The sequence below is a fragment of the Trichosurus vulpecula genome, chromosome 6 (assembly GCF_011100635.1).
Source record: "Trichosurus vulpecula isolate mTriVul1 chromosome 6, mTriVul1.pri, whole genome shotgun sequence".
Taxonomy (NCBI): domain Eukaryota; kingdom Metazoa; phylum Chordata; class Mammalia; order Diprotodontia; family Phalangeridae; genus Trichosurus; species Trichosurus vulpecula.
In genome coordinates this window covers 2467842-2495753 of record NC_050578.1, presented here as the reverse complement: position 1 = coordinate 2495753, position 27912 = coordinate 2467842, and the positions used below count along the sequence as shown (strand labels likewise).

The window sequence follows — 27912 nt, the reverse complement described above, 5'->3', positions numbered from 1 at the left end:
CCCTTGCTGGGTAGGTGCCCATCTTTGCCCTCCTAGCCTGGTGGCCCTTGCTAGGCAGATGCCCTTCTGTGCCCACCCAGCGCTTGGTTCCCAGCCTGGCGGCCCTTGCTAGGTAGGTGACCTGTGCCCACCCTGCGCTTGGCTCCCAGCCTGGCTGCCCTTGCTAGGCAGGCTCCCTTCTGTGCCCTCCTAGCCTGGTGGCCCTTGCTGGGTAGGTGCCCATCTTTGCCATCCTAGCCTGGTGGCCCTTGCTAGGCAGATGCCCTTCTGTGCCCACCCAGCGCTTGGTTCCCAGCCTGGCGGCCCTTGCTGGGTAGGTGCCCATCTTTGCCCTCCTAGCCTGGTGGCCCTTGCTAGGCAGATGCCCTTCTGTGCCCACCCAGCGCTTGGTTCCCAGCCTGGCGGCCCTTGCTAGGTAGGTGACCTGTGCCCACCCTGCGCTTGGCTCCCAGCCTGGCTGCCCTTGCTAGGCAGGCTCCCTTCTGTGCCCTCCTAGCCTGGTGGCCCTTGCTGGGTAGGTGCCCATCTTTGCCATCCTAGCCTGGTGGCCCTTGCTAGGCAGATGCCCTTCTGTGCCCACCTTTGCCATCCTAGCCTGGTGGCCCTTGCTAGGCAGATGCCCTTCTGTGCCCACCCAGCGCTTGGTTCCCAGCCTGGCGGCCCTTGCTAGGTAGGTGACCTGTGCCCACCCTGCGCTTGGCTCCCAGCCTGGCTGCCCTTGCTAGGCAGGCTCCCTTCTGTGCCCACCCAGCGCTTGGCTCCCAGCCTGGCGGCCCTTGCTGGGTAGGTGCCCATCTTTACCCTCCTAGCCTGGTGGCCCTTGCTAGGTAGATGACCTGTGCCCACCTAGCGCTCAGCTACCAGCCTGGCGGCCCTTGCTAGGCAGATGCCCTTCTGTGCCCACCCAGCGCTTGGTTCCCAGCCTGGCGGCCCTTGCTGGGTAGGTGCCCATCTTTGCCCTCCTAGCCTGGTGGCCCTTGCTAGGCAGATGACCTTCTGTGCCCACCCAGCGCTTGGTTCCCAGCCTGGCGGCCCTTGCTAGGTAGGTGACCTGTGCCCACCCAGTGCTTGGCTCCCAGCCTGGTGGCCCTTGCTTGGTAGGTGCCCATTTTTGCCCTCCTAGCCTGGTGGCCCTTGCTTGGTAGGTGCCCATCTTTGCCTTCCTAGCCTGGCAGCCCTTGTTAGGTAGGTGCCCATCTTTGCCCTCCTAGCCTGGAGGCCCTTGCTGGGTAGGTGCCCATCTTTGCCGTCCTAGCCTGGTGGCCCTTGCTAGGCAGATGCCCTTCTGTGCCCACCCAGCGCTTGGCTCCCAGCCTGGCTGCCCTTGCTAGGCAGGCTCCCTTCTGTGCCCACCCAGCGCTTGGCTCCCAGCCTGGCGGCCCTTGCTGGGTAGGTGCCCATCTTTACCCTCCTAGCCTGGTGGCCCTTGCTAGGTAGGTGACCTGTGCCCATCTAGCGCTTGGCTACCAGCCTGGCGGCCCTTGCTAGGCAGGCTCCCTTCTGTGCCCACCCAGCGCTTGGTTCCCAGCCTGGCGGCCCTTGCTAGGTAGGTGACCTGTGCCCACCCAGCGCTTGGCTCCCAGCCTGGTGGCCCTTGCTAGGTAGGTGCCCGTCTTTGCCCTCCCAGCGCTCTGCTCTGCTGAAGGGAGGAGTCCAGGATCTATTCCAGGAACCTACAGAGAGATGGGCCTTTGTTTGGGACTTTGGAGGGTCTCTTCCTGTAGAGGACGTCCTGGGGGCTGAGATTTGGTGATGGGATGAGGCCATTGGCTGGGGCTGGTGTGGGAGGGGCTGCGCTTTTGTGCTGGCCTCTAAAGGAGGGCTTCCCCCTTCTGCTTAGCCTTTTCCTGAAGGACATGGCAGGCCAGAGTGCAGCAGAGCTAAGGTAGATTGGGCTCCTGGGGTGGGCTGAGGGCCCTTGGGAATGCTGTGGCATAAATGTGTAGCCTGAGATGCCTCCTCCATGAGAAGTGAGGCCCCTGGTCTGAGGAGTCCCAGCTTCCTGGAGAGAGGGAGGGGAAAAGCCTTGGCTGGGGCAGTTCAGAAAGCCAGCCTTCTGGAGAGAGGAGAGGAATTCTTGGGCAGCCAGAGCCAGATTCTGTTAGCCATGTGACTGAAGCTGGCAGAACATCAGGGAGTTTCAGGGAGCCCTGAAATAAGGGGCCAAAAGACCCGGCCTTTTCCAAATTACCTCGGGTTATTTGGTGCAAATCCTAGGGAAAGGTGGTTGTCTGCTTTCAGGAAGTGAAGCCCTCAGGGAATGAACTTTAGGGGAGGTGTCTGTATGGCCCTCCAGGGCAAAAGTGGGCTTCCCTGGGATGGCCAGGTCAGCCTGCTGACCGTTCTTCCTGGGAGCCCAAATTGCAAGGTGATGCTGTGCATGTGGAGGGACCTGGGAGAACGTGGGACTAGCTAAAGAGATGGGGAGATGAGAGGGATTATTTATGGGCTGCTGTGAGTCCGTTATGTTTTCTGTGGGATAGCGGAAAGGCTGTTCTCTGTCCAGTGGGTGGAGATGTTACCCTATGGGCTTGTATGGGGTCTGAGGACAATGGGTAGGTAAATATGTACACACATGCGTGTACGCGTACACATGTGTATGTGTGTGTAGGAGACTGTACATGCTATTTCCAGGCTCTCTCCTGGATTTCCCAGAGGCTGCTCTGGTTGGGGATGGTATAAGCCAGGGGCGGGGAACCTGCAGCCTCAAGGCCACATATGTCCCTCTAGGTCCTCAAGAGCAACCTTTTGACTGAATCCAAATCCCCTTAATAAAAGATTTGTTCTGTAAAACTTGGACTCAAAGGGCCACACTTGAGGACCTAAAGGGCCACACGTGGCCTCGAGGCCGCAGGTTCCCCACCCCTGGTGTAAACCAAGGAGAGTGATCAGAGAGATCAGTGCCAAACATTGGTCCTGGTTTGTATGGGCCCTTTGGGCCTCAGGCCCAGATTCCACAGGCACACTGGGCTGTTGTAAATGCTTGGTGGTGGTACAGGGGATGAAGTTTCTCGTGGTGGCTTGTGCAGCTGTGGAATTGGAGGCCCTGAGTGGCAGTGGCTGGTGGGAGCTTAGCCTCCCGCTTGGGTGGTGGGTGCAGGGCAGGGTGATCAGGACTTCTTCAGGTCCCTTCTTCCTTGTGAGCCAGTACAGGAAGGTACAGGAGACAGGGTGCTAAAGTGATGGGTCAAGGCTGACTGCGCTCAGGATGAGGGAATGATTCCCTATACAAGATTAGGAGGGTCAGGCTTCCAACAGGCCTGGATGTGGGAGGTTGGAAATCTGGGAAAGAGCAGTGGAGGAGGGGCAGGACCATCCTGGGAGAGGAGGGAGAGAGGGAGGGGGAGGGGGAGGCCTGGGCTGTGGCTGTCTCGCTCCCATCATTAATAGCAGCCTGGTAGCCCCTTGGAAAGAGCAGACAATGCAGCATGCAGCCGTCAGGCAGAGATGGGGCTTCACTCTGCGTTTGACCTTGGGCAGGGCATTTTCTCTAGGCCTCAGGGTCCCCATCTGCACAGTGGAGGTGCTAGGATCATTAAACTACCAGATGTTGCATCCTCCTGAGCTTGAGAGGGAGCCCCAGGGAGTGCCTGGGGACTCTCCAGATGTGTACGGGGTCACACCTGCGAGGCCCTGAATGTGATGTTGTAGGTGTTAGCCTGGCAGCAGTGTGTCGTCCAGATTTGGGGTTAGAGAGAGAGGACATTCAGGGCAGAAGGTAAAACGTTCTAAAGCAGCTGGCATGCCAAATACACAGGAAGTGGGCTGACATTCAGGGCCACTGAGGCACAGAGGATGGCCATCACTTAGGAGGAAGGTGGAGGGGGCAAGACTTGAACAGGACCCCTAAACAAGGGGTGGCAGGATTGAGATGACTGGAGAGGATGGGGGTGGCATGGGGGGGGGCAGAAGGGTACGAGCTTTGGGACCAGAGGTCAGAATGGGTTCATCCAATGTCCTAGAGCAGAGAGGGTTACCCAGGGCCAAGCAGGAAGTGTGAGAGAGCCTTGAATGCCTGGGAGAGGAATGGGAACTTGCTTCACAAGTCCCCATGGGAGCCGTCCCAGGGTTGTGAGCACTGCAGTGCCGTTTACCAGGCAGTCTGCCTAGACTTTGGGTCTGTGCAGCACCGTGGGCAGGACAGACTGCAGCCCTTCCCCTTCATCTGGGTCCTGTCTGTGCCTTCTCCCATAGCCCGGTGGAGGATCTCCCTACATACCTTCCACCAGTCCTTTTAACCTTGGAGGGGGCAAGGATGGCTCTGGTCGGAGTCACGTTTACATGACACCTCTCCCTGGTCTCCTTGTCTGGTGAGCTGAGGCTTGAATGGCCCCCTGGTCTTTTAGGAGCCTCGAGGCGTGGAGGCCAGCTGGGAGATTCCTGGATGGATGTGCTGGGGGGAGAATGGACAGCCTGAGTTGGTGGTGGCCTGGATACGGGTGCAGGTGTAGTCAGCATGAGTCTGAGAGATGGGAAAGTGCAGGCGTCTGCCGAAACAGAGGGGACCAAGAATTGGGGTGCAGTAGTGGTGGGATGCGACACCCACTTGCAGAGAGGCTGAACTGTCCCTCACAAAGCCCTCCTTGCTGTGTTAAGCCTGAAGCTGGTGGCGCGGGATGTTTTCACATACCCTGTGTTGCATCTAGAGGAAGTGTGGTGCAGTGGTTAGAATGCTGGAGTTGGAGGTAGGAAGTCCTGCCTTGGCCTCCTGTTACCTGGGTGATCTGGGACAAGTCACTTTCCTGCTGTGAGTGTTTCCTCCCCTGTACAATGAGGGGATAGGACAAGGTGGCCTTTAGGGCTCCTTCTCTATCTTGCCTCCCGGGAGCTTCTGCACTCCTGAAGTCCCAATGCTCATTTCAGGCTCCCATTTATTTTCCATGAATTTGTCTGGAAGATGCTCCATGAACGGCCCCCCGTAGCTACAGCCGAACGTGGGGGTCGTCAGGGGGTTCAACAAGTGTCATTGGATGTTGCTCACAGATGTCTGGGGGAGCCTTCTCTGTGGCTGTGGGTAGGTGTGGGTGTGGGTGTGGGGAAAGGCAACAAGCACAGATTGTCTCTCCTCTCCCCAGGGTTGGCTATCATATTGCCCGTGCTCCAGGGGCCATGGCTGAGGCTCCTGAAGCACCGGGCTCTGGGAGGATGGCCACCTCTAGTAGCCTTTGGCTCTTGGGGCTGCTTTGCACATGAGCGAGGCCCTTGATTTGCTTTAGCCAGGTCAGGCTGTATTCTCAGAACAGCTCTGGCATGTTTTCTTACCCAGCAAGGCCACACCCCCTTTCGGAACAGATCCTGGCAGATGGATTCCAGGCTCTCCTTTCTTGACTGTCACATAGTCACCATCTTCTCTGGACAAGACACCGTACCCAAGCTGGGGGAGATGCTAAGATCATGGGATTCTGAGCTACTGGGGCTGTGAGCCTCTCATCCGATCCCTCCTCCCCTTCATAGGGGAGGAAACAGACCCAGACTGGAGTCACTTGTCCAAGGACGTTAGCTGTGAATAGCAGAGCTGACATTTGGGCCTGTCTTTGAGTTCCAAATCTTGGGCTTTTGCCACTACAACATGAGGCCCTTTGCAGGGACAATGTGCTAGGGCACACATACCAGTGTGACAAATGATTGGTGTGATAAGGACCAAAGGGAGGCCTGGGCAGTGTGCTTTAAGAGTTGTTCAGGGGAAGGCAGCTGAGATCAGGGATGAGTTTCTAGAGGAGGCAGCATCTGCATTGGGCCTTGAAGGAAGGCAAGGATCTCAACAGGAAGAGATGAAGGCGTGTGCTCCAGGCATGATGCCTGGCTTGTGTGATTTCCCCAAGTCCAGGGAGGGTAGGAGAAGATCCTGAAATGGCCAGCAATCTGGATGGACCAGAGCAGAGTGGATGAAGGGGAGAAGAATGTGGAATGTGAGCTGGAGGCCTTGAATGCCAGGTCAAAAGCAATCTGGAGCCACAGAGTGTTCTTGAGTAGGGCAGTGACCAGATTAGCCCTGAGCCTTCTTGTGGGAGATAGAGGCAGGGAGACAAAGGCTGTTGCAGAAGTCCAGGTGAGAGGTGGCTGGTTGGTTACTCAGCCCACCCAAGTAGGCCCTTAAGAAATGCTTGCCGACTCGGTGGAAGTGAGTCTGTGTTTAGCTCTATCTCCCAGAGGCAGTCAAGCCCTTCTTCAGCAGGGCTGTGGGGGCAGCCCACTGTGCCCCCTTCCCATTGGCCGGGTCCACGTCGCACCCCCAGCTGGCTTTTGGGATCTGTCAGGGCCCAGGCATCCTCCCCACTCGGCCAGTGGCCAGGGGACTCCTCAGGGATGTGGTGCTGCTTGTCCCCGCTCTTCCCAGCCTCCTTTGCTGCTCTCTTCAGAATTCCAGAAATGAGGTTCCCTTTTATGATAATGAGTGTGAAAATCTGATGGCCTCAATTAAAGCCCCCCCCCCCCCCCATCATCCCATGATGATCTCCACGGGGACAAGTCCCCGTTCCTCCCCCCACCGCCAGCTGATGTTTGAGGCAGTGGCAATCGATGAGGCTGGTGTCTGGGGCTCGTTTTTCATCAGTGACGGAGGCCTGGCTGGCCTACAGGCTGTGGCTTTAAGGGAGCTCTCCTGACTGCTGCGGGAGGAGGGAGGGAGGGAGGGAAGGAGGGAAGGAAGCAGAGAGGGAGGGAGGAAGGGAGGGCCAGAGCTGCAGTGTCCTGCCCGTGTTGGGAGCTCCAGCCTGAGCGCCAGGGAGCTGGAGGAGGCGGGTGGCCCGTCAGGTAACTGAAGTGCAGGGCTGGCTTCCTCCCTCCCACCTTGCCCGCCTGCTGTGCCCTCACTGGCCCAGGGTGCGGCCCCAGCACCTGTGCACACACCCGGGAAATGGGCTGCTCCGGCAGCCGGCCGTGCCTGTCCTCTCCGTGTGCTGCGACCAGGGTAATGGGGGGGCTCTGGCTCCCGAGGGGGAGGGGGGCAGGGGCTGGGGCATGTGGCTGCTCCCTGGGAAGGGGCCCTGCCGCTGCTGGCTGAGCGGCGGGCGAGGCACCCACCCTGCAGGGATGCAGCTCACCTGCCAGGAGCCGGCCCAGCTTGGCAGAAGGCTGGAACCCTCAGGTTTTGCCTCCCTGGGGGGGGCCATCGTGGTCTGGCAGCTGCCTGGGTGTGTGCCCACGTGGATGTTGCCCTTTAGGGAGACTCAAGGGAAGGGTCCCGAGAAGCCTTTGTAAGTCCTGGACGGACAGCGCCTTGTTCCTGGTGCCTTCCTGAGCCCCCTCCTCTGGGCTCTAGCCAGGGCAGTCTGGGGGGCCATCCTCAGACAAGCCAGCGGATGAGTGGAGGAGAGCTGGGGAGCCCCTGGAGGGCTCTACCCCATCTGGTTTTCTCTCTGCTGTGGAAGGATTGGGGCTCCTGGTGCCTGGAGCCAGGAGGGGCTTGGCTGAAAACTTTTGTGGATCTGTGCGTACTTGGAGTGCACCGGCATTCCAGAGTGGTGCACATGCCTGCAACAGCCCCAGGGAGCAGGACATCAAATATTTACCTTGAGCAGATTCTCCTCCTGTGCCCCAGGGTGTGGGGTGTGGGTAGATGGCTGGGATTTCTTGGTAGGGAGGTAGGGGGCTACCTGGTCAGTGGCCAGGGTCCTCAGCCCAGAGCCTGCTGGCTGCATGCTGGGAGGGAGAGGTATGCACAGCCCCAGCCCCCAGGCCATCTCAGCCCCTTCCTCCTCCCCATCCCCCAGGCCATCCCAGCCCCACCCAGACCTTGGCTGCTGTGCTGCCTGGAGTGAAGATTGGCCCTGGGATCCATAAAGAGGCAATGTTCAGGGGTGGGGGAGGTCAGTGCAGGGGTCACTTCCTTAACGATGGCAGGGACACCCCTGTTTTTGTAACAACGTGAGCTGGGAATCGGAATGATCCCTATCTTGGCTCCTCTTTCCTCCTGATAACAAATGTGGGTCTGATTGAAAGGGACCCTCCTACAAACACTCTGGTAACCTGATGTGTCTCTTCCGCAGAGGGAGGAAGCTCAGAAACAGCACCAGGCCCTGTCTCAAGAGCTGGTCAGCCTCCGGGGAGAGCTGGGTAAGAGTGGGGGGCCAGAGAGGGGGAAGAGTGTGTGTGTGTGTGTGTGTGTGTGTGTGTGTGTGTGTGCAAGTGAGGGTGAGCCCTCACGGGTGGGGAGGGCTCCCCTCTAGGGCTGGCCATTGGCCGCCCTATCTGTGCCCCGGCCCGTCTGTTTGTCCAGGAGAGTCTGCCTGTCCTCTGTGCCTCTCTCTGTCCCTCTCTTTTCTCTCTCTGGCTTCCTCTGCATGGCTCTGGCTGAACCCCAGACACTGAGTTTTGCTTTGACTTTGTCCTTGTCAGCCTGCCCCCAGCCCCCAGCCAAGGCTGCCTTTCTCCAGGGTCTGGGAGGCAGCTTGGCCAAGAGCTCCCTGCATTCCTGGCACCGCCGGCTCATCCATAGGCCGATGACTAAGACACGGTCCTGTCCAAAGAGAAGGGGCGATGACTTGGCATTGTTGGTGTGTGGCCCAAGGGCTTCTGCAGGAGCTGTCTGCCTGCCTTCCACTGGTGCAGTGACCAGTCCAGCCCCTTGCAGGGGGGGAAACCCCCTGCTTAGAGAAGTGAAGTGCCCGGGGTCACGGAGCTAGTAAGCGACCCAGGCAGGATTCAAACCTGACCTGGTGCAGTAACCGGTGGGCCACCCAGCCACCTCCGTGACTCTCTTGGCTCTTTGAAGGTTTAGTGGAATGTTTCACACATGCTGGTATGGCACACACATGTGGGCTACCCAAGCACTTCCTTCATGCCCCTGGGATGGAGGGCTGGCAGACAGGCTGGCATGGGCCATTGGGCTGGGTGCTGGGCACTACACTTTTAGTCCTAAAGATCTGGGTTTGAGTCCTGACTCGTACTTACTTGACAGGCCGCCCACTTTGCTCTCTTGAGTCTCAGTTTCTTCACCTGTAAAACGGGTAACTGATGTGGGCAGTGTCTTTAGGGCAGGGATGGTTTTTGACCTCTTTTGGATCCCAGCGCTTAGCACAGTGCCTGGCACATAGTAGGTGCCTAACCAGTGTTTCCTTATGCACTGAGGTACAGAGGCAGTGAAAGCTGCACTGCTCAGTATTCACATGGTGCCCTAACGAAGGCACGGCCGTGTAGGGGACAGGGCCTTGGTGAGTCACCAGGACACCCCAGCCTGGCAGCTGGTGCATGGAGCCTCATCAGACCATATGGACCAATGGGGGTGTCCTACTGTGCGTGCAATGATAGGGTTGTAAAGTGATGGCAGGCCCGGTCACAGCCAGGGAGCGTCTAAAATGGGCCAAGCTCCGTGGCCACCAGGGGTGGCCTGGCCTTCCTTTTCTCCAGGAGAGAATCCTGAAGGGCACCGCAACGCTTGCCTGTCATCTTTCCTTCCCCTCCCATGGCATCCTCAGGCCCTTGGAGCATCCCAAAGGGTGGGAAAGAGGGGAGGGACAGAGGTGGGAGGGCAGGCAGAAAGGGCCTCTCCTGGGCCTCATTCACTAAGGGATCCAGCCCTTTGGGCCCCCGAGGGGCCATGAGGAGAGACTCTGGGCTCACCCACAGCTCTTCTGCCATGACCAGCGCCTGCCCATTCCAGGGACCAAGGTGAGGGGTCTGGAGTGGCAGCTTGGAGCCAGACTGTGGAGAGCTTTAGATGGGAGAGGAGGTGGCTTTTGATCCTGATGGTGATAGGGACTCACAGGACCTTGGGGGGAGGGGTGGCAGGGCACGACATGATCAGAGCTGGGCTTCAAGCATATTCCTGGGGCATCTGCATGGAGGCTGGAACCCAGTGGGGAGAGGCTTGTCCCGGGCCTGAGCCAGGAGGAGGCCATGTGAGCAGGGAAGGGGGCTGAGCTAGGGAGATGTCATAGAGGCCAGGGGACAGTCTGGGCCCCGATGTGGCTGCCGCGCTCACTGCCATGTGCGCCCCAGACAAGGTGGTGAATGGGGGGTGAGACTAAAGTGGGAAAGAAGCCTCCTTTGTTTCCTTGAGTTGGTTCTAAAGGGAGGGGAAGGAAGGGGGCCATTGCCCCGGCCTGGCCAGGCTGGCCATTCTGGACAGAACACTGCCAGCATTGACAACCCTTTGAATGCGGCCTCCTCGGGCTGGCTCAGGTAAGGGCTCCTGGCCTGCCCCCTCGCCTTTGTGTCTCTCTGCCTCATGCCAGGCCCTTTCAGGCACAGTGAAGGTGAGAAGGGCTTCGTGGGCTGCTTTTGTGATAGTCTGAAAGCCGAGCTGCTCATCCCCCATATTCCTTCAGTTACTGGGGGTTGTAGCAGCTCTTACACAACGGGCAGCAGCTGGGCCAGGCTGCCTCAGATGCCCTTGAAATGGCCCAAAGCGTCTGCAGAATGGCTCGGGCCCCAAAAGGGCTGAGAGCAGAAGGTCTTGCAGGCACTGTCCCTGAGGCCATGAGAGGCCCCCAGCACCAGGCAGAGGCTGGGCCTAGGGTTCGATAACATGGTGGGGGGAGGCTGGCAGTGAACTGTGTTAATGGAAGCCCCCTGCCTTCCTCCACATGGACGAGAGTGTCTTGGGACACTCAGATTCTGCAGCAGAGTTTGTCTCATTGGGCAGCCAGAGCACGACCAGCTAGCAGGGACGTGCCCGCAGCTCCTGGTACCTCATTCTGACTTGGTTGTGTTCACCATCCAGACCGAGGCAGCCTGCTTGAAGGGTGTTGTTTTTGCCCTGGTGATGGCGTAGAGCTGAGCATGTTCCCCCTGCCCTCAGATGCTGCACACTGACCCCTTCTTTTCCGGCTGCCTGTGTGGTGCAGTGGGCCATGCCCCTGCCCCTGCCCCACCCATGGATGGCTATGGGGCTTGGCCTAGTCCTGGCCTCTTTGGATTTTCCAACTTGGAGGAGGATAGACCTTCCTCTACTGCATGCCTGCTTGGCCTGGCACCCTGGGGGTGCCATGGAGAAGCATTGACTACCCTCGATGGAAGGACCAGTGTAGGTCAGTCACTGGGCTCCTGCAAGAATTGATGAATGAGTGAGCATATAAGTACCTACTATGTGCTGGGCAGTAGGAATGGAAGACAAGTGAGCCTGTCCTTGGTTTAGTTCAAGGGGAGGGGAATGGAGGCCAGGAGGAGGACTTTGGGAGTCATAGGGTGGGTGGGTCTGCTGCCACAAGTGTTGATTTGAAAGAGGTGAAGAGGGAGGGGCCAGATGGATCCCAGGTGTGGGCAGGAGCCAGGCCTTTGGGCCAGTTTGCCCTCCCGCCCTGGCCAGGCCCAACGTGAGCAGAATGACTCACCCTTAGGGAGGGTGGCATGGTCTTTGGCCTAGGTAAGAAGCAGGTGCGGCCCTGGCACATCTGCCAGGATGTCCCTGTGTCCTCATGCTTCACAGTCAACCACCAAGCATTTACTAAGTGCCTACTATGTGCTGGGGCCCAGAGTGAGGGTGCAGGGGCAAAGTTAGGGCAGTTCTTTACCTCAGAGAGCCCTCTCATCTGTGGGCTTCATAGGAGGTTACTGCCGTTCCAACTGCAGCCCTGGGAGGTGACTTCCCACCACCAGGCCTTGTCCAGCCTGATGCCTCATCCCCATCCGCCTCCCCCAGGAAGCGTTCCTAGCTGGCACATGGGTAATGACTCCTTGTGCCATGTGGCATTGGCACCTGGGAAGCCCACCTGTTTTCTATTCCCTGGCCCTGAGGCAGCTACTGTAGCTACAGCAGCCTCCTCCTTGGTCTTTTCTTCTCTGTCCTGGGACCAATCTCATCTGTGTTTTCCCCAGGTACCAGTGAATCTTCCTTGGCTCCAGCTATGACCCTCCCGCATTCAGAATCCCACACTGTGTAAGGTAGAAGCTCCTGGTTCTGGCATTCAAGGCCTTTTAAGTTCTGACCCCAACCATCTTAGCTGGTCTTGGGTCCTAGGAGTGAGTCCCCTTCATGGGCTCTGCCCCGTGGCCACACCGGGCCACTCTCGATTCCCCTTCTCGTCCTGCTCTCTCCCCTCCCCGCACCTTTGCTTGCGTCATCCATCCCACCGGCCTGGCCTTCCTGCCTCTGCAGGACAGGGAGTGTTTCCTGATCAGCCTTGTACCCTGACTCTTCCTGGGGCCTCTTAGGTAGCAGGGCTGAAGGTGAATCGAGGTGACGTGAGATGGGCAGGCAAGCTCAGGTTAGAGCCTTGAAGTATGTGACCACTGAAGGTCATCCCTGGACAAACAGCCTTCCAGCTATTGGAAGACCCTCCTAGGGAGCTTCCTGGCCACCCACTCTCCCCCCAAGCCAGATGATGTCTTTTCTGCCTTTAGTTCTGACCCCTTACGGGGGAGAAGGGAGGAGAGGGGGAGGGGAGAAGCTATTTTCTTGAACTATAATTCAGTATTATATCTGTCAAGCCCAATTAGCGCCTGCCTGTAAAGGGTGATCATTGCTACTGGGGTCTCCGCTGTGAGCTCCCTGCCCCGATGGGAGGTGAGGAGGTGATGCTGAGTCACCAGGTTTTAAATTAGGAAGCCTGGCAGTGACGGGAAATCGTAACTTGGGCTGAGCGGATGAGGATGTGCTGGGGGTGTGACGGCGATCCGTCATCAGCGGCCAAACGGCTCCAAGCAAGCTTTGTTCTGATTGGCTCTGGTGGGGATGGCTCAGCCCGCATGGTGTAAAGACCTCCCTGTGCCTCGCAGCGTTCCCCTGTGCCACCACCTCCTTCTGGGGGATACTGCTGCTCCCACGGGGTTTCCTCTTGGGCACGTCACAAAGGCTGGACGCTGAGACGCACTCTGTGTGCACGGGATAGCAGCTGAATAGAAAGCCAGGGTTTGGAGAGGAAGGCTGTGGCCCAAGGGATCAACTCCCTGAGGAGAGAGAAGAGATGGCCCGGAAGCCGGTGGTGAGGCAGAGAGGGAGGGAGGAGGAAGGAATTGTTTCCTTGAGTGAGGTTTTGTACCTCTTTTACAATTAGGCCAATTTTGTTTTTTAAGGCGTTGCTTTCTTCAGTATATTTTTGTTTCGTTTACCAAGCTGTTAACTCTCTTTTCATAATTTTCTTGTATCACCCATTTCTTTTCCTAGTCTTTCCTCCACTACTCTTATCTCTTTCTTTAATACTTCTAGGAATTCTTGTTGGTTTTGGGTCTGATTAGCATTTTTCTTTGAGGCTTTGCCTGTAGCTGTTTCCACATTGTTGTGTTCTTCTGAATTTGTGTCTTGATCTGTGCCCCGGATGCTAACCGGCTTCCTCATTGGAGAAGAATGTGGCTTATATGTGCGTGTGTATGTGTGTGATGGTGGTGTTTAGTCGGATGATGTGCGGACTGGGCAGGGGTGGGGGTCACGGCTGTCCCCAAGTGTTTCAAGGGCCCTTCTGTGAACAAAGGATTAGCCCTGCCCTGACTGGTCCTGAGTTCAGAAGGAGAGGCCGAGGGCAGAAACGCCAGAGGCAAGTCCAAAGTCACCATTAAAGTGGGCCCCGGAAGCAGAGAAAATCGTCCCTAGCTGGGGTGGGTGGTCTGGGAGCAGAGTGAGCTCCCTCCCTGGAGGCCTGCCTTTCAGCCGAGGCTATGTGAGCATTGGCCCAGGGGCTCCAGGGGAGATCCAGCCCCTGAGATGGCTCTGAGCCAGTGGTCCCGGAGCCTGGGACTGGACGGGGCCTCAGCATCCCCACTTTCACATCCCTGGCCTCTGCTTGGAGACTTCCAAGGACAGGGAGCTCACTTCTAGCCAAGACCTTGCAGGCCCCGGTGGGAGTGCACTGGGTGTCAGGAGAGTCTCCTTGGATTGTGGCCCTGACCTGGGGGCCAGCCTGCTGGTCTAGCTTCGCCTCCCTGGGCTGGGCAGGTCGCGGGGAGCCCAATAAACGGACTCTCATAGCCTGGGAGAGTGAGGGCTCTTTCCTGTTGTGACCCCATCTCTGCTGCAATGTTGGGGTCCTCTCTGCAGTCACTGCTTCTGCCGCCTGTGAGAAGCTAGAACAGGCCCGCCATGAGCTGCAGACCGCCTGCCAGGCCTTTGTGGACAAGCTGAACCTGCAGCACCAGGCGGATCTGGTGGAGCTGGAGAACCAGCTGAAGGCCCACTACACAGGCGAGTGTGAGAGGCTGCAGAGTGTGTGTGTGCAGGAGGTCCAGAAGTACCAGGCCCAGCTGCAGAGTCAGGTGAGGGCCTGGGAGGGGGCTCCAGGCAGGGTGGGACCTGGGCAGGCTGGGGTCTGGGGAGGTAGCCCAGTGGGGCCTGGGAGGGGGCCCTGGGCAGGGTGGGGCTGTGGGGCTCACAAATCCCTGAGCCTCGGTTTTGTGGCCTGGCAAATGGGCCCATAGGAGGAATGTGCTTTTTCAGCCTTAACACAGTGTAGAAGTACATGCTGTTCTGGGGATTGCTGTGACAAAGCCCTAGGCCTGCCATGGCTGCCAGTAAGCCCTGATGGGGAATGCTGCCACTGTTCTTTCAGTACCCTGGCCAAAGCTGGGAAGGGCACACAAAGCATTTAGAGGAACCCAGGGAGGGTGTTGTGTGCATGTCCTCGTTTGACAGAGGAGGAAGCGGGCTTGGAGGGAAGGGTCTTCCCCGGTATCCCAGCATGCAGTTGGGTCTCCTGATTCTAAGACCCCATCACGCCCCAGGGCTTCCAGGCAGGCTCTGCCCCAACCTGGCTGCCACATTTTTGGAGGAGCACTCAGCCAGACTGCCCTCCCATCATGTCCTCTGTTGCCCTGGGCTTAGCCGACTGAGCGTCGCCTCAGTATCCCCATGCACAGCTGGAGAAGGGCCTGGTAGGGAAATGTGGGAGGTCCAAGGTCTAGAGGATCTCCCTAGCCCCCTCATTTTGTAGAAGCGGAACCAAGGCCCACTGAGGCCAGCTGCCCAGCGCAGGGCCTGGCACACAGCGGGCACGTCAGAAGTGATGGGCACTTGGGAAGGTCTGGGCACACATTGGCTATGTGTGTACAAGAGGAAATCTTGTGTGTGCTCACCCATGCACACACATGAACACACACACGCATCGCACAGGGGCACACATGTACCCGCTCACACACGCGTGTACACACATCATGACAGTGATGAAAGGCCCAAGATAACAAAAGAGGACACAGCACAAGGGAATCATGAGTTCTAGATGGCTTTATGTTGGTCATTAAAAAACCCCCAACCCTAGTTATTAAGTTTAATTGGTTCTCTTAGCATTTGAAATTAAATTCACCCGAAAGCGACGGCTCACGCTTCCCCCATCTCCGACGCCCCCCTGTCCTGATGCTGCCCGAGAGAGCTGCTCCCCCCACACCCCTTTAAGGCTGTTTCTGACCATTGCGGTCAAGCTGGGGCCTTTTGCCTTAATATGCCAACACCCCTTCCTGGAGAGTCTCAGTGATGTTTCGTGGATGATGAAAACCTTCTGGTCCTAGTGGCCCATAGTCTGGTGGGGACCTGCTTTCCCCCAGTCAGGCTGAACTGAGGCAGAGCCCGGGACAGGCCACAGCTGGGCTTGTGTGCTAGCCGAGGCATGAGGTTAGCGTTCAGATGACACTCTCGCTTCCATTCCTGGGGTACCACTGTCCGATTCAAACGGGCCGGGCTTTCTCTTACAGGTCGATGACTTAAACGCTGCCCACGAAGCCTTCAAGTTAGAAATCGAGTCCAGCCATTCAGAGCAGGTGGACTTGCTGAAGAAGGCCTATGAAGCCTCCCTCACAGGTAAGAACCCTCCCGCCTCCCCGCAGCTGGCCAGTGAGGGACAAGCATCAGCTGCCAGCTCAGAGAGAAGCCTGAGAGCTGACTCAGCTGTGGCCTTCCACTAATGCTGGGCCTTCCCCTGGGGGGGAAGCAGAGGGTTCTCTTCAGGGCCAGCCTGGACTTAGAATGGCCTAGAAGCCCATATTTGCCATACGCTTAACTTGAATTTTGTGGGTACTTTGAGACTGGCCCTTGGGGCAGTGGAGAGGGTGCTTGACTTGAGGTCAGGGAGACCCAAGTTCAAATCCAACCTCAGGCAAACCATATAATTTCTCTGTACCTCAGTTTTCTCATCACTAAGATGGGGACCATAGCACCTACCTCCCAGGGTTGTTGTGAGGCTTCACAAAAACCCTGAAGCAAGCTACAAATGCTCCTTATTATCGTCACGTTATTAATGTCAGTAGGGCGTTTCTCATAGTTTAGGACGGGGCATTCTTGGGAACCTGGGGCCTGGGTAGGTGGGAACGCGAGCAGGCTTTTCTAAATGGAGATGCATTTCTCTCGACAATCAGGGCTCCAGGATGGGTAGTTTGGGTCAGGGGAGGAGGGGGGAGATATGTACATGGGCTCACAAGCAGCCTCTCCTCTGGTCAGGGCCAGTCACCATCCCTCCTGAGCAGGACTTTTGGGCCAAATGGGCTCAGGAAGGTGGTGTCGCGAGCCCCCCATGGATTTGTGTAAGAATAGGGATTGTTTGTGTTGGAATGTGTCATTGGCCGGACAAGGCTCCTGCCTGTCCGTGGAGGGTTGGACTCCTTGCTGAAGAGCTGTCATTCCAGATTTTTGGTCGCTAAACATCTATTAAGCACCTACTCTGTGCCAGGCACTGGGCTAAGCGCCTGCTCTGTGCCAGGCATTGGGCTAAGCGCCTGCTATGTGCCAGGCACTGGGCTAAGCACTGGAGATACAAAAAGTGGCAAAAGACTGTACCTGCCCTCAAGGGGTTTCCAGTCTTATGGGAGAAACAACATGCAAGAAAGCTGGCACAAATGATGAGAGAAGGCCTTGGCTTTAAGAGGGGCTGGGGAAGGCTGCCCCCACCCCTGAGGCCCCACAGTCAAGCCTGGTCTTCCCTGGAGAGGGAATCCAAGTTTGTCCCTTCTTCGTGCAAGTGTGGGCCAACCCATCCTCCAATCCTGATCCCATATTCACTTCTTCTCCTCCCAAGTGGGGAAGAGATACTGGCAGGGTCTTTGCCGCCAGCCGGAGCCTCAAGGAGGGTTGTTACAATAGAGTTGGGGCGGGGTTCTAGCAGACTTACCAGGCATGAGCACAGGCTTTGTTTGCCTCAGCTTCCCCAAGTCCCCAGACCTTTCCTTTCCCTGGAGTCACACTAGGGACTCCCATCAATCGTAGCTTCTCCCAGCTGCCAAGTGTTCAGGGCCCCAGCCAGCCACTTCGGAAAACCCTGGCTTTGAGCTGGAGGAGCCCCCTGAATGGAGGAATGTGGACTTGTCGTGGGTTATCTTGAGGCAGGATGGTGGGTCACTGGCTCAGGAATATCGCCTCTTTTCAGAAATCAAGGAGTGCCACGACCTGGAGAAGACATCTCTGGAGGAGTCATTCTCTGAGAAGCGAGAGTCCCTGGAGGTGAGCCCCCCCTGCCCCTGGGCCCCTGTGCCTGTGGGGACAGACACATTGCATGGCCGATCCTCTGCCACCTCGTTCACCCTGTGTTGTCTCTGTCTTGTTTGTAGAAAGAGATCCATGATCTAAAGAGTAAGAATGAAGCTCTGAATGAACAGCTTCAGTTGGAGGAGCAGAAAGCAGCTTCCAGAGAGAAGGCCAACCAGGTAAGTGAGGGCAGCACCCAGCTGCTGCTCCCCACGAGTGGGGAATGGAGGGCAAGGCCTGACATCTGGGAGGCGTGGCTGCAGCAGCTCTGGGGATGTCTGTCTGCGGCGGGGTGGTCCTGTCTATAGCAGCCCTGGTGTTGTATCTGTCTGAGGTGGGGGTTGTCTACAGCTGTTTTGAGGATATCTGTCTGGGGGAATCTGTATACAGTGGCTTTGGGGATGTGTCCGAAGCAGGGGCTGTCTATACTGTCTTCAGGGATGTGTCCGGGGGAGGTCCCTTTCTACATCAGCTTTAAGAATGTGTTGGGGGATCCTTGTCTACATCAACTTTGTGGATATTTTTTTGGGGGGGACCTGTGTACAGTGGCTTTGGGGATGTCTGATATAAAAGCAGAAAGGAGCAAAGTAGGCTAGTGTCAGACAGGCTTGGAAAAGCTGCTCTTAAAAACCGACCTGAGAAAAATTCATCTCAACTCAACACAGCACCTACTGTGTGCACTACCTGCACATGGCACCTACAGTGTGCAGAGCCACCATGCTCAGGGTTGGAGAAGATACAAAGTTTCAGTTAGGCCCCACCCCTGCTTTCATGGTACTTTGAGGAGACTGACCTAGGTCCCAGTGAGTGTGATAGAAAGTAATGAGTTGGAAAGAGAAGAGCTAGCTGCATGCTGTGAAGGGTCCCCATCGGAGGCTTCCTGCAAAAGGAGGCGTTACAGTGTGATTTAGAAAAAGAATAAATAGCAACTGAGAGAAAGGGGGGAATGCCATTCCCCATAGAGGGACCTATTGGTACAGAGGTGTGTACAGTGAACAGTGAATCATCCAATTTGGTGGGAAAATAGAGTGCATGGAGGAGAGTAACAGGACACAGAGCTAGAAAGGTAACAATATTGGATGCCAAGCCAAAGAGTGGATTCGATAGAACTTTGCTTGGTAGGGACTGGGGAGCTACGGAAGGATTTTGAGCACAGGAGTGACCCTAGCAGACCAGTGTATAAGGAAAATTATTCTGACAGTGTACAGAGGATAGGTTAGGAAGGTGAGAGCAGAGGGTGGGGGTGGCAGCTGGATTAGAGGTAGTGGTACCTGATGGACCAAATGTACAGAGAGCACAGACTCCTCATTCAGCTGTCCATGTGAGCTTGGGTGAGTCACCTCACCTCTGTAGACCATTCCTCATCTCTGCTAAGGGCTGCCCCAACCACAGGATCGCTGAGGCAGAGCTGGAATGGCACTCAAGCTGGCTCCTCCAATCCCCTCATTTTCTTATAAAGACACTGAGGGTCAGGGCCTGGGGTGTTATGAATAGCAAGTAGTTGAGCCAGGATTTGAACCCAGGCCCTTGGACCAGTTCTCTTCTCATCCACTCCCAGGTCCCTTTCAGCTTTCGAGTGGCTGCTGGTGCAGCTTGGCCAGGTATTCCTTGCACTGACTCTTTGGTGGGGGGTGGCGTGGATGATGGGGTGCTCTTGCCGGCTCATGGCCAAGTGCAGACTTTTCCAAAGAGGCTTCACAGACCCTTTCTCGTGGCTTCTGATCCTGCCCCTGCTCCAGCGCCAGTGCTGATGGAGCTGGGAAGGCCCTTGGAGATCCTCAAGGCCCACCACCTATGTATCAGAAGAGGAGCTGAGGCTCCAAAGTTGCCCCTGACTGGGCAAAGCACTGCCCAGTCTGTTTGTTTCTGATCGATTTCTGAGCAGTTCCAGTGTGCCAGGGCAGAGAGGTGCCCTGCAGGTAGGTCTAGGTTTGGAGTCCTAGCTTGGCCTCTTACTAGCTGGGAGACTAAGGGCAGTCACATCACCACCCAGTGCCTCGATTTCCCAAGCTGTAAACTCAGGATGATACTGCATGGGCCTCCTACCTCCAAACATTCTGTAAATGGCAATGCATTCTAAGAGGAGGGGCCGCCATCTTTGGGTGGAGACCAAGCCTGACCTCGGGGCTCTCTCCACTTGTTTCTGCAGAAGAACCCCCAGATCATGTATCTGGAGCGGGAGCTGGAGAGCCTCAAGGCCGTGCTGGAGATCAAGAATGAGAAACTGCACCAGCAGGACGTCAAGCTGCTCAAGATGGAGAAGCTGGTGAGCTCCCTCCCCTGGGGCACCGATCCCATGGGCAGGAGGATCACCATGTGGCCACTGCCCCTGAAGGCCAGGCATTTACACACAGGGAGGGACCTTCCTCCACTCCCCATGGCCGGCCAGGGTCCTCGCCTGCTGCCAAGGGGACACTCCAGGGGCTGGTATAGGGGAAGGCACACACAGGGCACTACTAGCAGGTATCGTCGAACTCTTCTATTCTTTGAGGCCTCGGTGGGAGTGGGAGGGATGCTAGACAGCAGTGTAGTGGCCTGGGCTGAGTCCGCCTGGCAGCTGTCCTCTGGGGGAGGGTCTGACTCATGAGAAGTTTCGGCCCTCAGTGCCTGGCCTACGGTGTGACATCCGTGGCTTGGGCAGCCTCTGCCCTGGAGCGCAGCTGCCTCAAAGCAGGCATTGAAGCACATCCGTCAGCCCAAGGAGGGAGTGGGCTGGGGAGGAGGGCTGCAGCTGGCATGGGCCTCGCCTGGCTGTGCTTGCCTCTGGCTGGCACCAGCTGGTGCCCTGGCTGCCCCAGTCACCAGGAGGCTGGTTCAGATCTGGAGCAGGGCTGTCATGAAAACCAAATGAGCCCCTGACAAGGACACCAGCTCCTGTGTGTGATCAGCAGTGTGCTGATCCCTTGTGGAGAAGCAGTGGGCAGGCAGCCAGCCGGCCTCGGCCTCAGAAAGCCCTGGGGTCAGCTCCTCCTGCTGACTGACCCACCCCGAGCCTCTCCCTACAGGAGCAGGCGCCCTGATGCAATAGGTTCTCAGGTCTGCTCCCCACCTCGTTTGGGAAACGCATTCCTCATAGGCCAGCCCTACGGGCTAGGCTCTGGTGCCAGGCCTTCTTCACTTGGGAAAGTGAGCAGGGAGGACCTCTGCCCCTAGATGCGAGGAGCAGTAGTCAGCCTCTCTTCTGAGCTCCTGGGGTGCAGTTTGCCTCCTGCCTAAGGCATCTGAGGGGCACGAGGAAGCTTGGAAGAGGAGGTGCAGGACAGCCCTGCCCCTTGCTGGAGATGCCCTCAACATGTGGTGAAGGAAATGTGGAGCTAGGGGAAGCATGGGACTGAGGGCTATCAGGTCTTGGCCACCTCTGCCCCTCATGGGGGCTCCAGAAGGCCAGCATGGCATTGCCATTGGTCATCCATTGGCATCAGTGTCTGGCAGTGCCAGATGGACCCAGGACAACTGATAGGCCCCAGGTGGGCACAGTCAGACCCCTACATTCTTTGTGGGCAAGGATCATGAATGAAAATGTGGCCCGGCTGCCCCAGGAAGGGGGGAGTGCCTCTTCCTGGGATGGCTTCAGGCAGAGGTAGGGGGCCACTTGGCAGAGACACCTGGGAGAGGATTCTTGGTCCAGAGCAGGTTTGGCCTACTCGGAGCTGAGGTCTCTGCCAGCTCTGAGATGCAGTGACCTAGACAATCACCTAGCTGGGTCTGTTTTCATATGGCGGCTTCCTGGTTCACGTGGCCAGAGGCTGGGCCCTTCTGTGCTCTGTCAGGCTCTCTCTGTGGTGAATTTAGCTGCATGTGCCAAGCTCTGGGTGGGCAGGGACCAGGGTTTGTCTTTGCCCAAGAAGTACATGAGCTCTGACTGCTGGCTGCTTTATGCCAAGGTGGACAACAACACTGCCCTGGTGGACAAGCTGAAGAGAGTCCAACAGGAGAATGAGGAGCTGAAAGCACGGATGGACAAACATATGGCCATCTCCAGGTGAGATTCCTGGCCCCCGCTGCCCTGGGACCCGCTGTCCCGGCCCCCGCTGTGGGTCAATACTGCCTGGGGTTCCGCTCCTCTCTCTCTTTCTCTGTGTCTCTCCTTCCCGCTCCCTTTTTCCTCCTCCTTTCCTCTTCTCTCCCTCCTCCCTCTCTCCTCCTCTCCCCTCCCTTCTCCTGTCGTCTCTCCTCTCCCCACTCCCTCCCCCCTTCTCTCCTCCCTCTCTCCTCCTCTCCCCTCCCTCTCCTTTGGCCTCCATAGGGCCCAGGTCAGGCGCTCCATGTTGTCAGGCATTCATTCCCTTTGGATTCCAGACGTCTGTGTTGGACACCCATGCCTTCTCCCTGTCTCCTCCTCCTCTCTTAGGCAGCTGTCTACAGAGCAAGCAGTCCTGCAGGAGTCTCTGGAGAAGGAGTCCAAGGTCAACAAACGGCTGTCGATGGAGAATGAGGAACTGCTGTGGAAGCTTCACAATGGGGACCTGTGCAGCCCCAAGAAATCCCCCCCGTCAGCGGCACTGCCCTTCTCTTCCCCGAGGAACTCGGCCTCCTTCCCCAGCCCCACAGGCTCCCCCAGATGACCCTTCTGGAGCACGGGCTGACAGCTGCCTGGGAGCGCTTTCTTGTGGCTGGCCAGGGACTGATCCTTCCACCCATCACAGCTGGCGGGGGCCTGGTTGAGGGTGCTCAGGGGGCGGCTGGAGCCCGTGGACAGCTGGGCGTGGCTCCTCAGGCAGCCTTGGCTCCCGCCAGCCCTGCGAGGTTCCCAGAACGCCACCTGCGCTGGCACGCAGGGAGAGACATGATGCACAGAGCACTTGGCGAGCCAGATGCGTCTTGCTCGCTGCCTTTCTCCCCCTGCCTTGGGGAGAACCAGCTCAGGGCCTCTTCACATAAAGTATAATGTTTCTCATGTTCCTGGTCACAGACGCTTTTCCTTTGGGCCACCTGCAGGCTCATGGGAGTGGGATGGGCACGGGGCTTGCTGGTGCCACCACCTTTGGCTCTAGAGGGGAGAGCTGCAGGATGGGCATGGACACATGAGTGGCTGTGCCAGAGACAGCTGCAAGGACATCTTGGCCATGGACCCCCTGGGGGAGGGGGAACAGGCTACTTGGGAGTTTGGGGACCCTGGCTCAAGGCCTTTGGGTCTGCATTCTGGGGAGGATGGGCCCTTCGAATGGAAAGCCCAGCTGTGAGAGCTGAAATGAGTGCAGTGTTGTGTTGTTTTCAGTGACCCCCACTCCCCAGATAACACAAGTCTCTGCTTCTGGCTCATCTTTTTAGCTGTGGACAGAGGTGAACACTAATGTATCTCCCCTGGATCCCCAGGAGCAAGGCTTCTTTCGTGGGGCTCAGTCCTGGACTGATTCTTCCAAGCAAAGAAGGGGCAGGGATCCCCCTGGAGCCCCAACCTCCTCCTCATTTTTAACTTGCTCTGAATGGTCACCCACAGATGGGATCTACCTCTCCCCTCCTTCCTTGCCTCCTCTTTCTTCTCTCCCCTCTCCTCCCTTCCCATCCGTCTCCTCCCCTCTCCTTTCTAAAGCCATGACATAAGCCTTCTACCTCCTTTTCTCTGGGACAAGGGTAATTAATATGCTCACCCAGAACTAGCTCGTTTTCCAGGCACAAAAGTCATTTCCCAAAAAAACCCAAGGCCAGACTCTAACATTATAAACTATTGAAAAATCCAGAACCAGCTCATTTGGGGAAGCAGCAAGGGAAAATCATCCATCAGCAAAATTTGGGAAGAGGCCAACCATATCCCTGTGTTCCAGGGCAGAAGCACCCTAGGAGATGAGGTATTGGCTAGAAGGAGCCAGGTGGGGGCCCCAACCAGCAGCTCTAGCTCTTTCTTGGAGGAATTCTGGGGGGAGGGCAGAGGGGCCCATGTCAGAGCAGAAACCATGGCTTGTGCAGTTGTCCCTTTCTGACTTCCATGAGAGACCTCCCCCAGCTCCCTCAGCCTCCTCCTCCACCCCAGGCAACCTTGGGGACCAGAAGAGTGGGGCTGCGGCTTCCCCACGTCTTGGAATCTGTCACTGTGTTGCCAATGAGCTGGGAGTCTGGGAGCCACCACACTGACTTTGGACACCAGGGGGCGAGTGGAAGTTCAGGAGGCATGTTGATTTGTAACAGTCCCTTCTTTTGTCTCATGTTTAATCTCCAATGTTCTGTTGTATGCGTAATCTTTCCATTCGTAGGGATGGTTGGAAAGCCAGTTCCCTTCAGGCTCCGAGTGGGAGTGGGGGCCACTGGAATCTCTGCACCCCCTCAGAGCTGTCCCCCTGGGGCCAGGCATTCCAGGACAGGGAAGGCTGCTGCAGGGAGGGACGAATGTGCTGCTCCAATCTTGAGTCAGACGGGAGACAGCAGCAGAGGAGAACAGCTCTTTGAAAATGCTTTTCCAGGTCCACATTGTAGGACAGTTCTGAGAAGAGGCCAGGGAACTAGCTGGGCAGAGTCAAGCTGAGGCGACTTGGGCCAATGCCGAGCTTCCCTGACTGTGCTTGGCTGGACTGCCCTTCCCACATTCATGTCTTTCACCCCTGTCAAGTCTTGTCATCTAGGAGTTCAAGGCTCAGAACCCCACCCCCCACCCCACCCCAAGCGTTCTGAATGCAGTCCTGAAAGGTGGGTGCTAGGGGCTAGAATTGGACCCTCACAGCTGGCTGGTCCTCAGCTTCTGATTGCACTGAGTCAGGGGGCTGGGGCTTGGGAAGGAGCTGATGCATTTTGAGTTGTGTGTGTTAAAATAATAAACACAAATTTGACTTAGCTTTCTTGTTGCTGGCCAGTCTTCTATAGTTCTCTGAAAATAAGCCACAGAAGGTAGCTCCTTCCTACGGGGCTGAAGTATGACTATTGGGGGGATTTAAATAAGTGACCCCTGGAGGGTCAGGCTCCCTTCCAGCTACAGGGGACGTTGGGCGAGTGACCTCTTACTGGGTGTGCTTTCTTGTCTGTGCATTAGGTGGCCTCTGAGGTCCCTTCCAACTCGAGAGCTCAGAATCTACAAAGGTGGCTTTATGTTCCAGTATGGTTTCCATGGAGTTAGGGAGGCAGACAAACGAAAGGTCCCTGGCTTTAGAATCAGGACCTGGGTTCAAATCCTACCTCTGAAGCTCCTGCCTGTGGGACCTGGGGCAGGCCCCTGCCTCGCTTCTTCCATAAGCAGGGCAGGGTGGGTGGGTTAGGTGACTTCTGATGTACCTTTCAGCTTTAATATCCTATGAACTGTGGCACTATACCAAGAATTTGGGTAAAACACCCCCTTTTCCCTGGAAGGAGCTCCATGGAGCACGGGCTTGGGAACCCAGGATTGTCTCCCTGCTCAGACACTGGGGGCAAGTCACTTCTAGCCTCTGTTTTCTCGTCTGTAAAATGGGCGCAGTAACTCTGGGCTGCTCCTCAGGGTCCTGGTGAGGAGGTGTGATCCCACTGTGAGGTGGAGTACTGGGAAGCATGCTGGGAGCTCAGGAGTGGGAGAGCTCTCTGCTGTCCCTGTGGGCTTTGGGTGCAAGGTGTGAGGGTTCCAGCCCTCCCCTTCCCCCCACCACCATTTGACCAACAACCTTCCTGAGCCACTTTGCTTAGAACAGCCACCCCCTCTTGGGAGGTCACAGCAGGGCAGGCCTTGGAGCCCCCGGCGGGCCCTGCCAGGGCTTGGAACACAGCGCCAGCCCCATGCCCAGATCCAGGATCCATGTTCAGAAAGTGGGCGCCAAGCCAGCACAGCCAACAGCTAGCAGCGTTCGGGGGTCCCATGGGTGGCCACCCAGCTCAGCCCAAGGCCACTCAAGCCATTTACCTTTTAAGCTTCACGTTTTATTCAGTGACTACATTGCTCGTCCATACATGTGTTCATTCAGGACCAACAGTCAGAAGCACATACATGGAAGTAAGCCCCCTCCAACCATATCTTAGGGGGAGACACGGGAACAGGCGAGATGCCTCGTTCCTGTGCCCGACGGCTTCTGATCTGGCTGGGGCCTTTGTCTGAGACCTACACGCACAGGGACACAAAGTTTGGCAGCAGCCTTTGGCTAAGGACAGATCCAAATAAGCTGGCAGAGCTGTGACCACCCTGCCTCAGCTTCCCCATCTGTAAGATGGGGAGGGTCATAGTAGCACCTACCTCCCAGGACAGCTGTGAGGCCCAAAAGAGACACAATTTGTAAAGCACCTTGCGAACCTCAAATGTCTAGATCAATGTTAGCCGTTAGCGTTCAGTTACCCTCCACGAGACTGGGCCTTTGAATGACTGACCCTCTGTTCCCCCCCACCTGCCTCAGGGAAACTGCACGGTGGTGGCTACGGTGGTCTGCCCGCGCGGGTTTTGGGCTGTGCACATGTAGTAGCCGGTGTCGATGGTCTCAAAGTCCTGCAGCGTGAGGATGCTCTGGGACAGTCGCGTGGTGCGCCCGAGGCCTCGGCTGACCAGTCTCCATGTGTCCTGGATCGTCACAGGCCTTTCGTCCTGTTTCACAAAGAGGGTGCATGTGGGTACGTGAGACAGATGGCAGGCTGGCCAGGGGGCCCAGAACACCACTGTCCTCACAGGCTCTATAACATTGAGGGTGACTGTCCTAGGTTCTCAGGACTCTGAGAGCCTATGTCCCCTAAAACCATGGCTTGTGGGCACCCCTGGAGCCCTGGGAGGACAAGAAAAAGAATTCCATAGGAAAAACAGGGCTGGGTAGATTGATGGTCAGCAATGGAGAGCGTGCCCACACTGGTGACCCCACTTCTTGGGACACTGAAGAACATAGGAGAGGCAGCTAGCATGGGAGAGTAGGGCGAGCCATGTCTCTGGAGCCAGAGGGTCTAGGTTTGATTCTTGGCTTTGCCGTTTACTGCCCACATGGCTCTTCTCTGAACCTCAGCTTACCCATCTATAGAATGAGACTGATCTCTAAGCTTGGAATCCTATGGTGGAAGAGGTTAGAATTGCATTTATTTACTTATGTGCTAACCAGAGGAGATGGCACATATAGGAGGGTGTCGAGGGTGTCTCAGCAAGATGGCTGCCAAGGGCTGGGAGGCCTGGGGAGCTACAGCAGGCTAACGCCTGAGCCTGGGGGTCCAGAGGACAGTGGGAGGGTGGCTGACGAGATCCAGTGAACCAGTCATCCCTATGATCTTGGAATGTCTCTCATCCCCCCAGTAAATGGGAGAAAGGGGTCCCCAGCCCTGGAGGTCTACAGGGGAGGCTGGCTAGCATCCAGCAGGACCCTGGTCCCTTCTTAGGCTCCAGGATTCTGTGGGTTCTAGTTCCCATCTTCTGGACCAGGAAGGTGGGACTGGGGCAGTGCCCTCTTCTCCCCCTCCACCCCTTCTTCCAACTGCCTTGTCCCCAAAGCCTCCTGTTCAGAGACCTTCGATGGTGGGAGGACTCAGGAAGGAAGGGGGTGAGCTGAGCACTTAGTAGACCCCAGTGAAATGGGAGGATTTCTAGGCTCCTACCTTAAGCCCCGGGTATAGCCACCGGAATTCCACCTCCACATCGGGCTCACCCAGGACGGTGCACAGGACCGTGATGTCGTCCCCGCCATTCACTTTGTTGGAGGAGGCCACAATGGTGGTGGATGGAGGCCCGCTGGGAACTAGCAGACGCACAAGACTCAGTCAGGGACATACGAGGTGCTCAAACCCTGGCTTCCGTGGGATTTGAACCCAGGTCTTGGACGCTGCCTCGCTGGTGCCAATTTGTTTTGGCCCCCTCCTTTGGGTCCAACTTACCAGAGGCTTCCACGCCCTGGAGGAGGCGGTGTTTACTTCCCCTTCAGCTCTCAACCCCATAATGCCATCGCTTTGCAAGGTAGCCCCGCTTCTCCTTTTGAGGAGAGATGCTGCACTGCCTGGATGTGGGTGAGTCAAGGGAGGAAAAGGCGTGCAAGGCCAGTGTATGTATGGGCCTAGCCAGAGGCGCATGGGGGATGGGGAGCCTGGAAGGTGGACAAGAGAGAGGGGAGGGGACAGTGGGCTGCTGACGGCTCAGAAAGCCTGGGGCCCAGGGAAGTTTGAAATAGCCTGAAGGAAGCACGGTGGCCTCTCAGCTCCTCAAGGGTTAAGGTAGTGAGCTCCCCATCCCTCAAGGTGATCAAGTCTGTTTGTCTAAGATGTAGTAGAGGGGACTCCTGTTTGGGTCTGGGTCGGATCTGATGCCTCTGAGCTTTCTTCTAACTCTGACATTCTGTGGTTCTAAGGGCTACAAGCACTTTGCCCTTGATTCTCAGCTCTCTGGAAAAGTGGTGACCTCAAAGCTTCCATTCCCCATAAGGGTTCCTTGGCTATTAATCTCAAGCACTCCCTCCCTTTCTGGGAGAAGCCCCCTAAGCATTCTCTGCCTCAATGTCTCCCTCTGTAAAATGAACGCAGAGGAGCTGGAAAGGCCTCAGGGGCCACCCTATCTAACCTGTACCTGGCCAGGAATCCCCACTCCATTCCAGATGAGTGGCTATGCAGCTTCTACTTGAACACAGAGATGGGGAGCTCACTACCTCATGAAGCAGCAGATTCCACTCCTGGCTAGAAGATAATTCACTTTCCCTAAACCTCCTGCAGGTTTGAAATTAGGCAATCCTGACTCCTTGGAAGAAGCTTCA

At 56.9% G+C, this 27912-nt stretch overlaps 2 protein-coding genes across 10 annotated transcripts in view; one reads left to right on the top strand and one right to left on the bottom strand.

The window, feature by feature from the left end:
• Positions 1-24082, top strand: part of MTUS1 (microtubule associated scaffold protein 1) — a 120893-nt gene extending 96811 nt beyond the window's left edge. For all 9 annotated transcript variants that reach the window (XM_036762908.1, XM_036762905.1, XM_036762907.1 and 6 more), the window contains 8 exons: positions 7989-8055; positions 13913-14127; positions 15556-15661; positions 17220-17293; positions 17401-17496; positions 19467-19583; positions 21202-21299; positions 21669-24082. In XM_036762908.1, coding sequence (XP_036618803.1) covers positions 7989-8055; positions 13913-14127; positions 15556-15661; positions 17220-17293; positions 17401-17496; positions 19467-19583; positions 21202-21299; positions 21669-21882 — 987 coding nt within the window. In that variant the 3' untranslated portion in view covers positions 21883-24082. The remainder of the gene's footprint in view (positions 1-7988; positions 8056-13912; positions 14128-15555; positions 15662-17219; positions 17294-17400; positions 17497-19466; positions 19584-21201; positions 21300-21668) is intronic.
• A 1030-nt stretch (positions 24083-25112) lies between these two features.
• Positions 25113-27912, bottom strand: part of PDGFRL (platelet derived growth factor receptor like) — a 37436-nt gene continuing 34636 nt past the window's right edge. Inside the window, exons 5-6 of the mRNA XM_036764408.1 lie at positions 26771-26910; positions 25113-25784 (exon numbers count right to left, since the gene is read on the bottom strand). Of these exons, the coding sequence (XP_036620303.1) occupies positions 25596-25784; positions 26771-26910 (329 nt within the window). The 3' untranslated portion in view covers positions 25113-25595. The remainder of the gene's footprint in view (positions 25785-26770; positions 26911-27912) is intronic.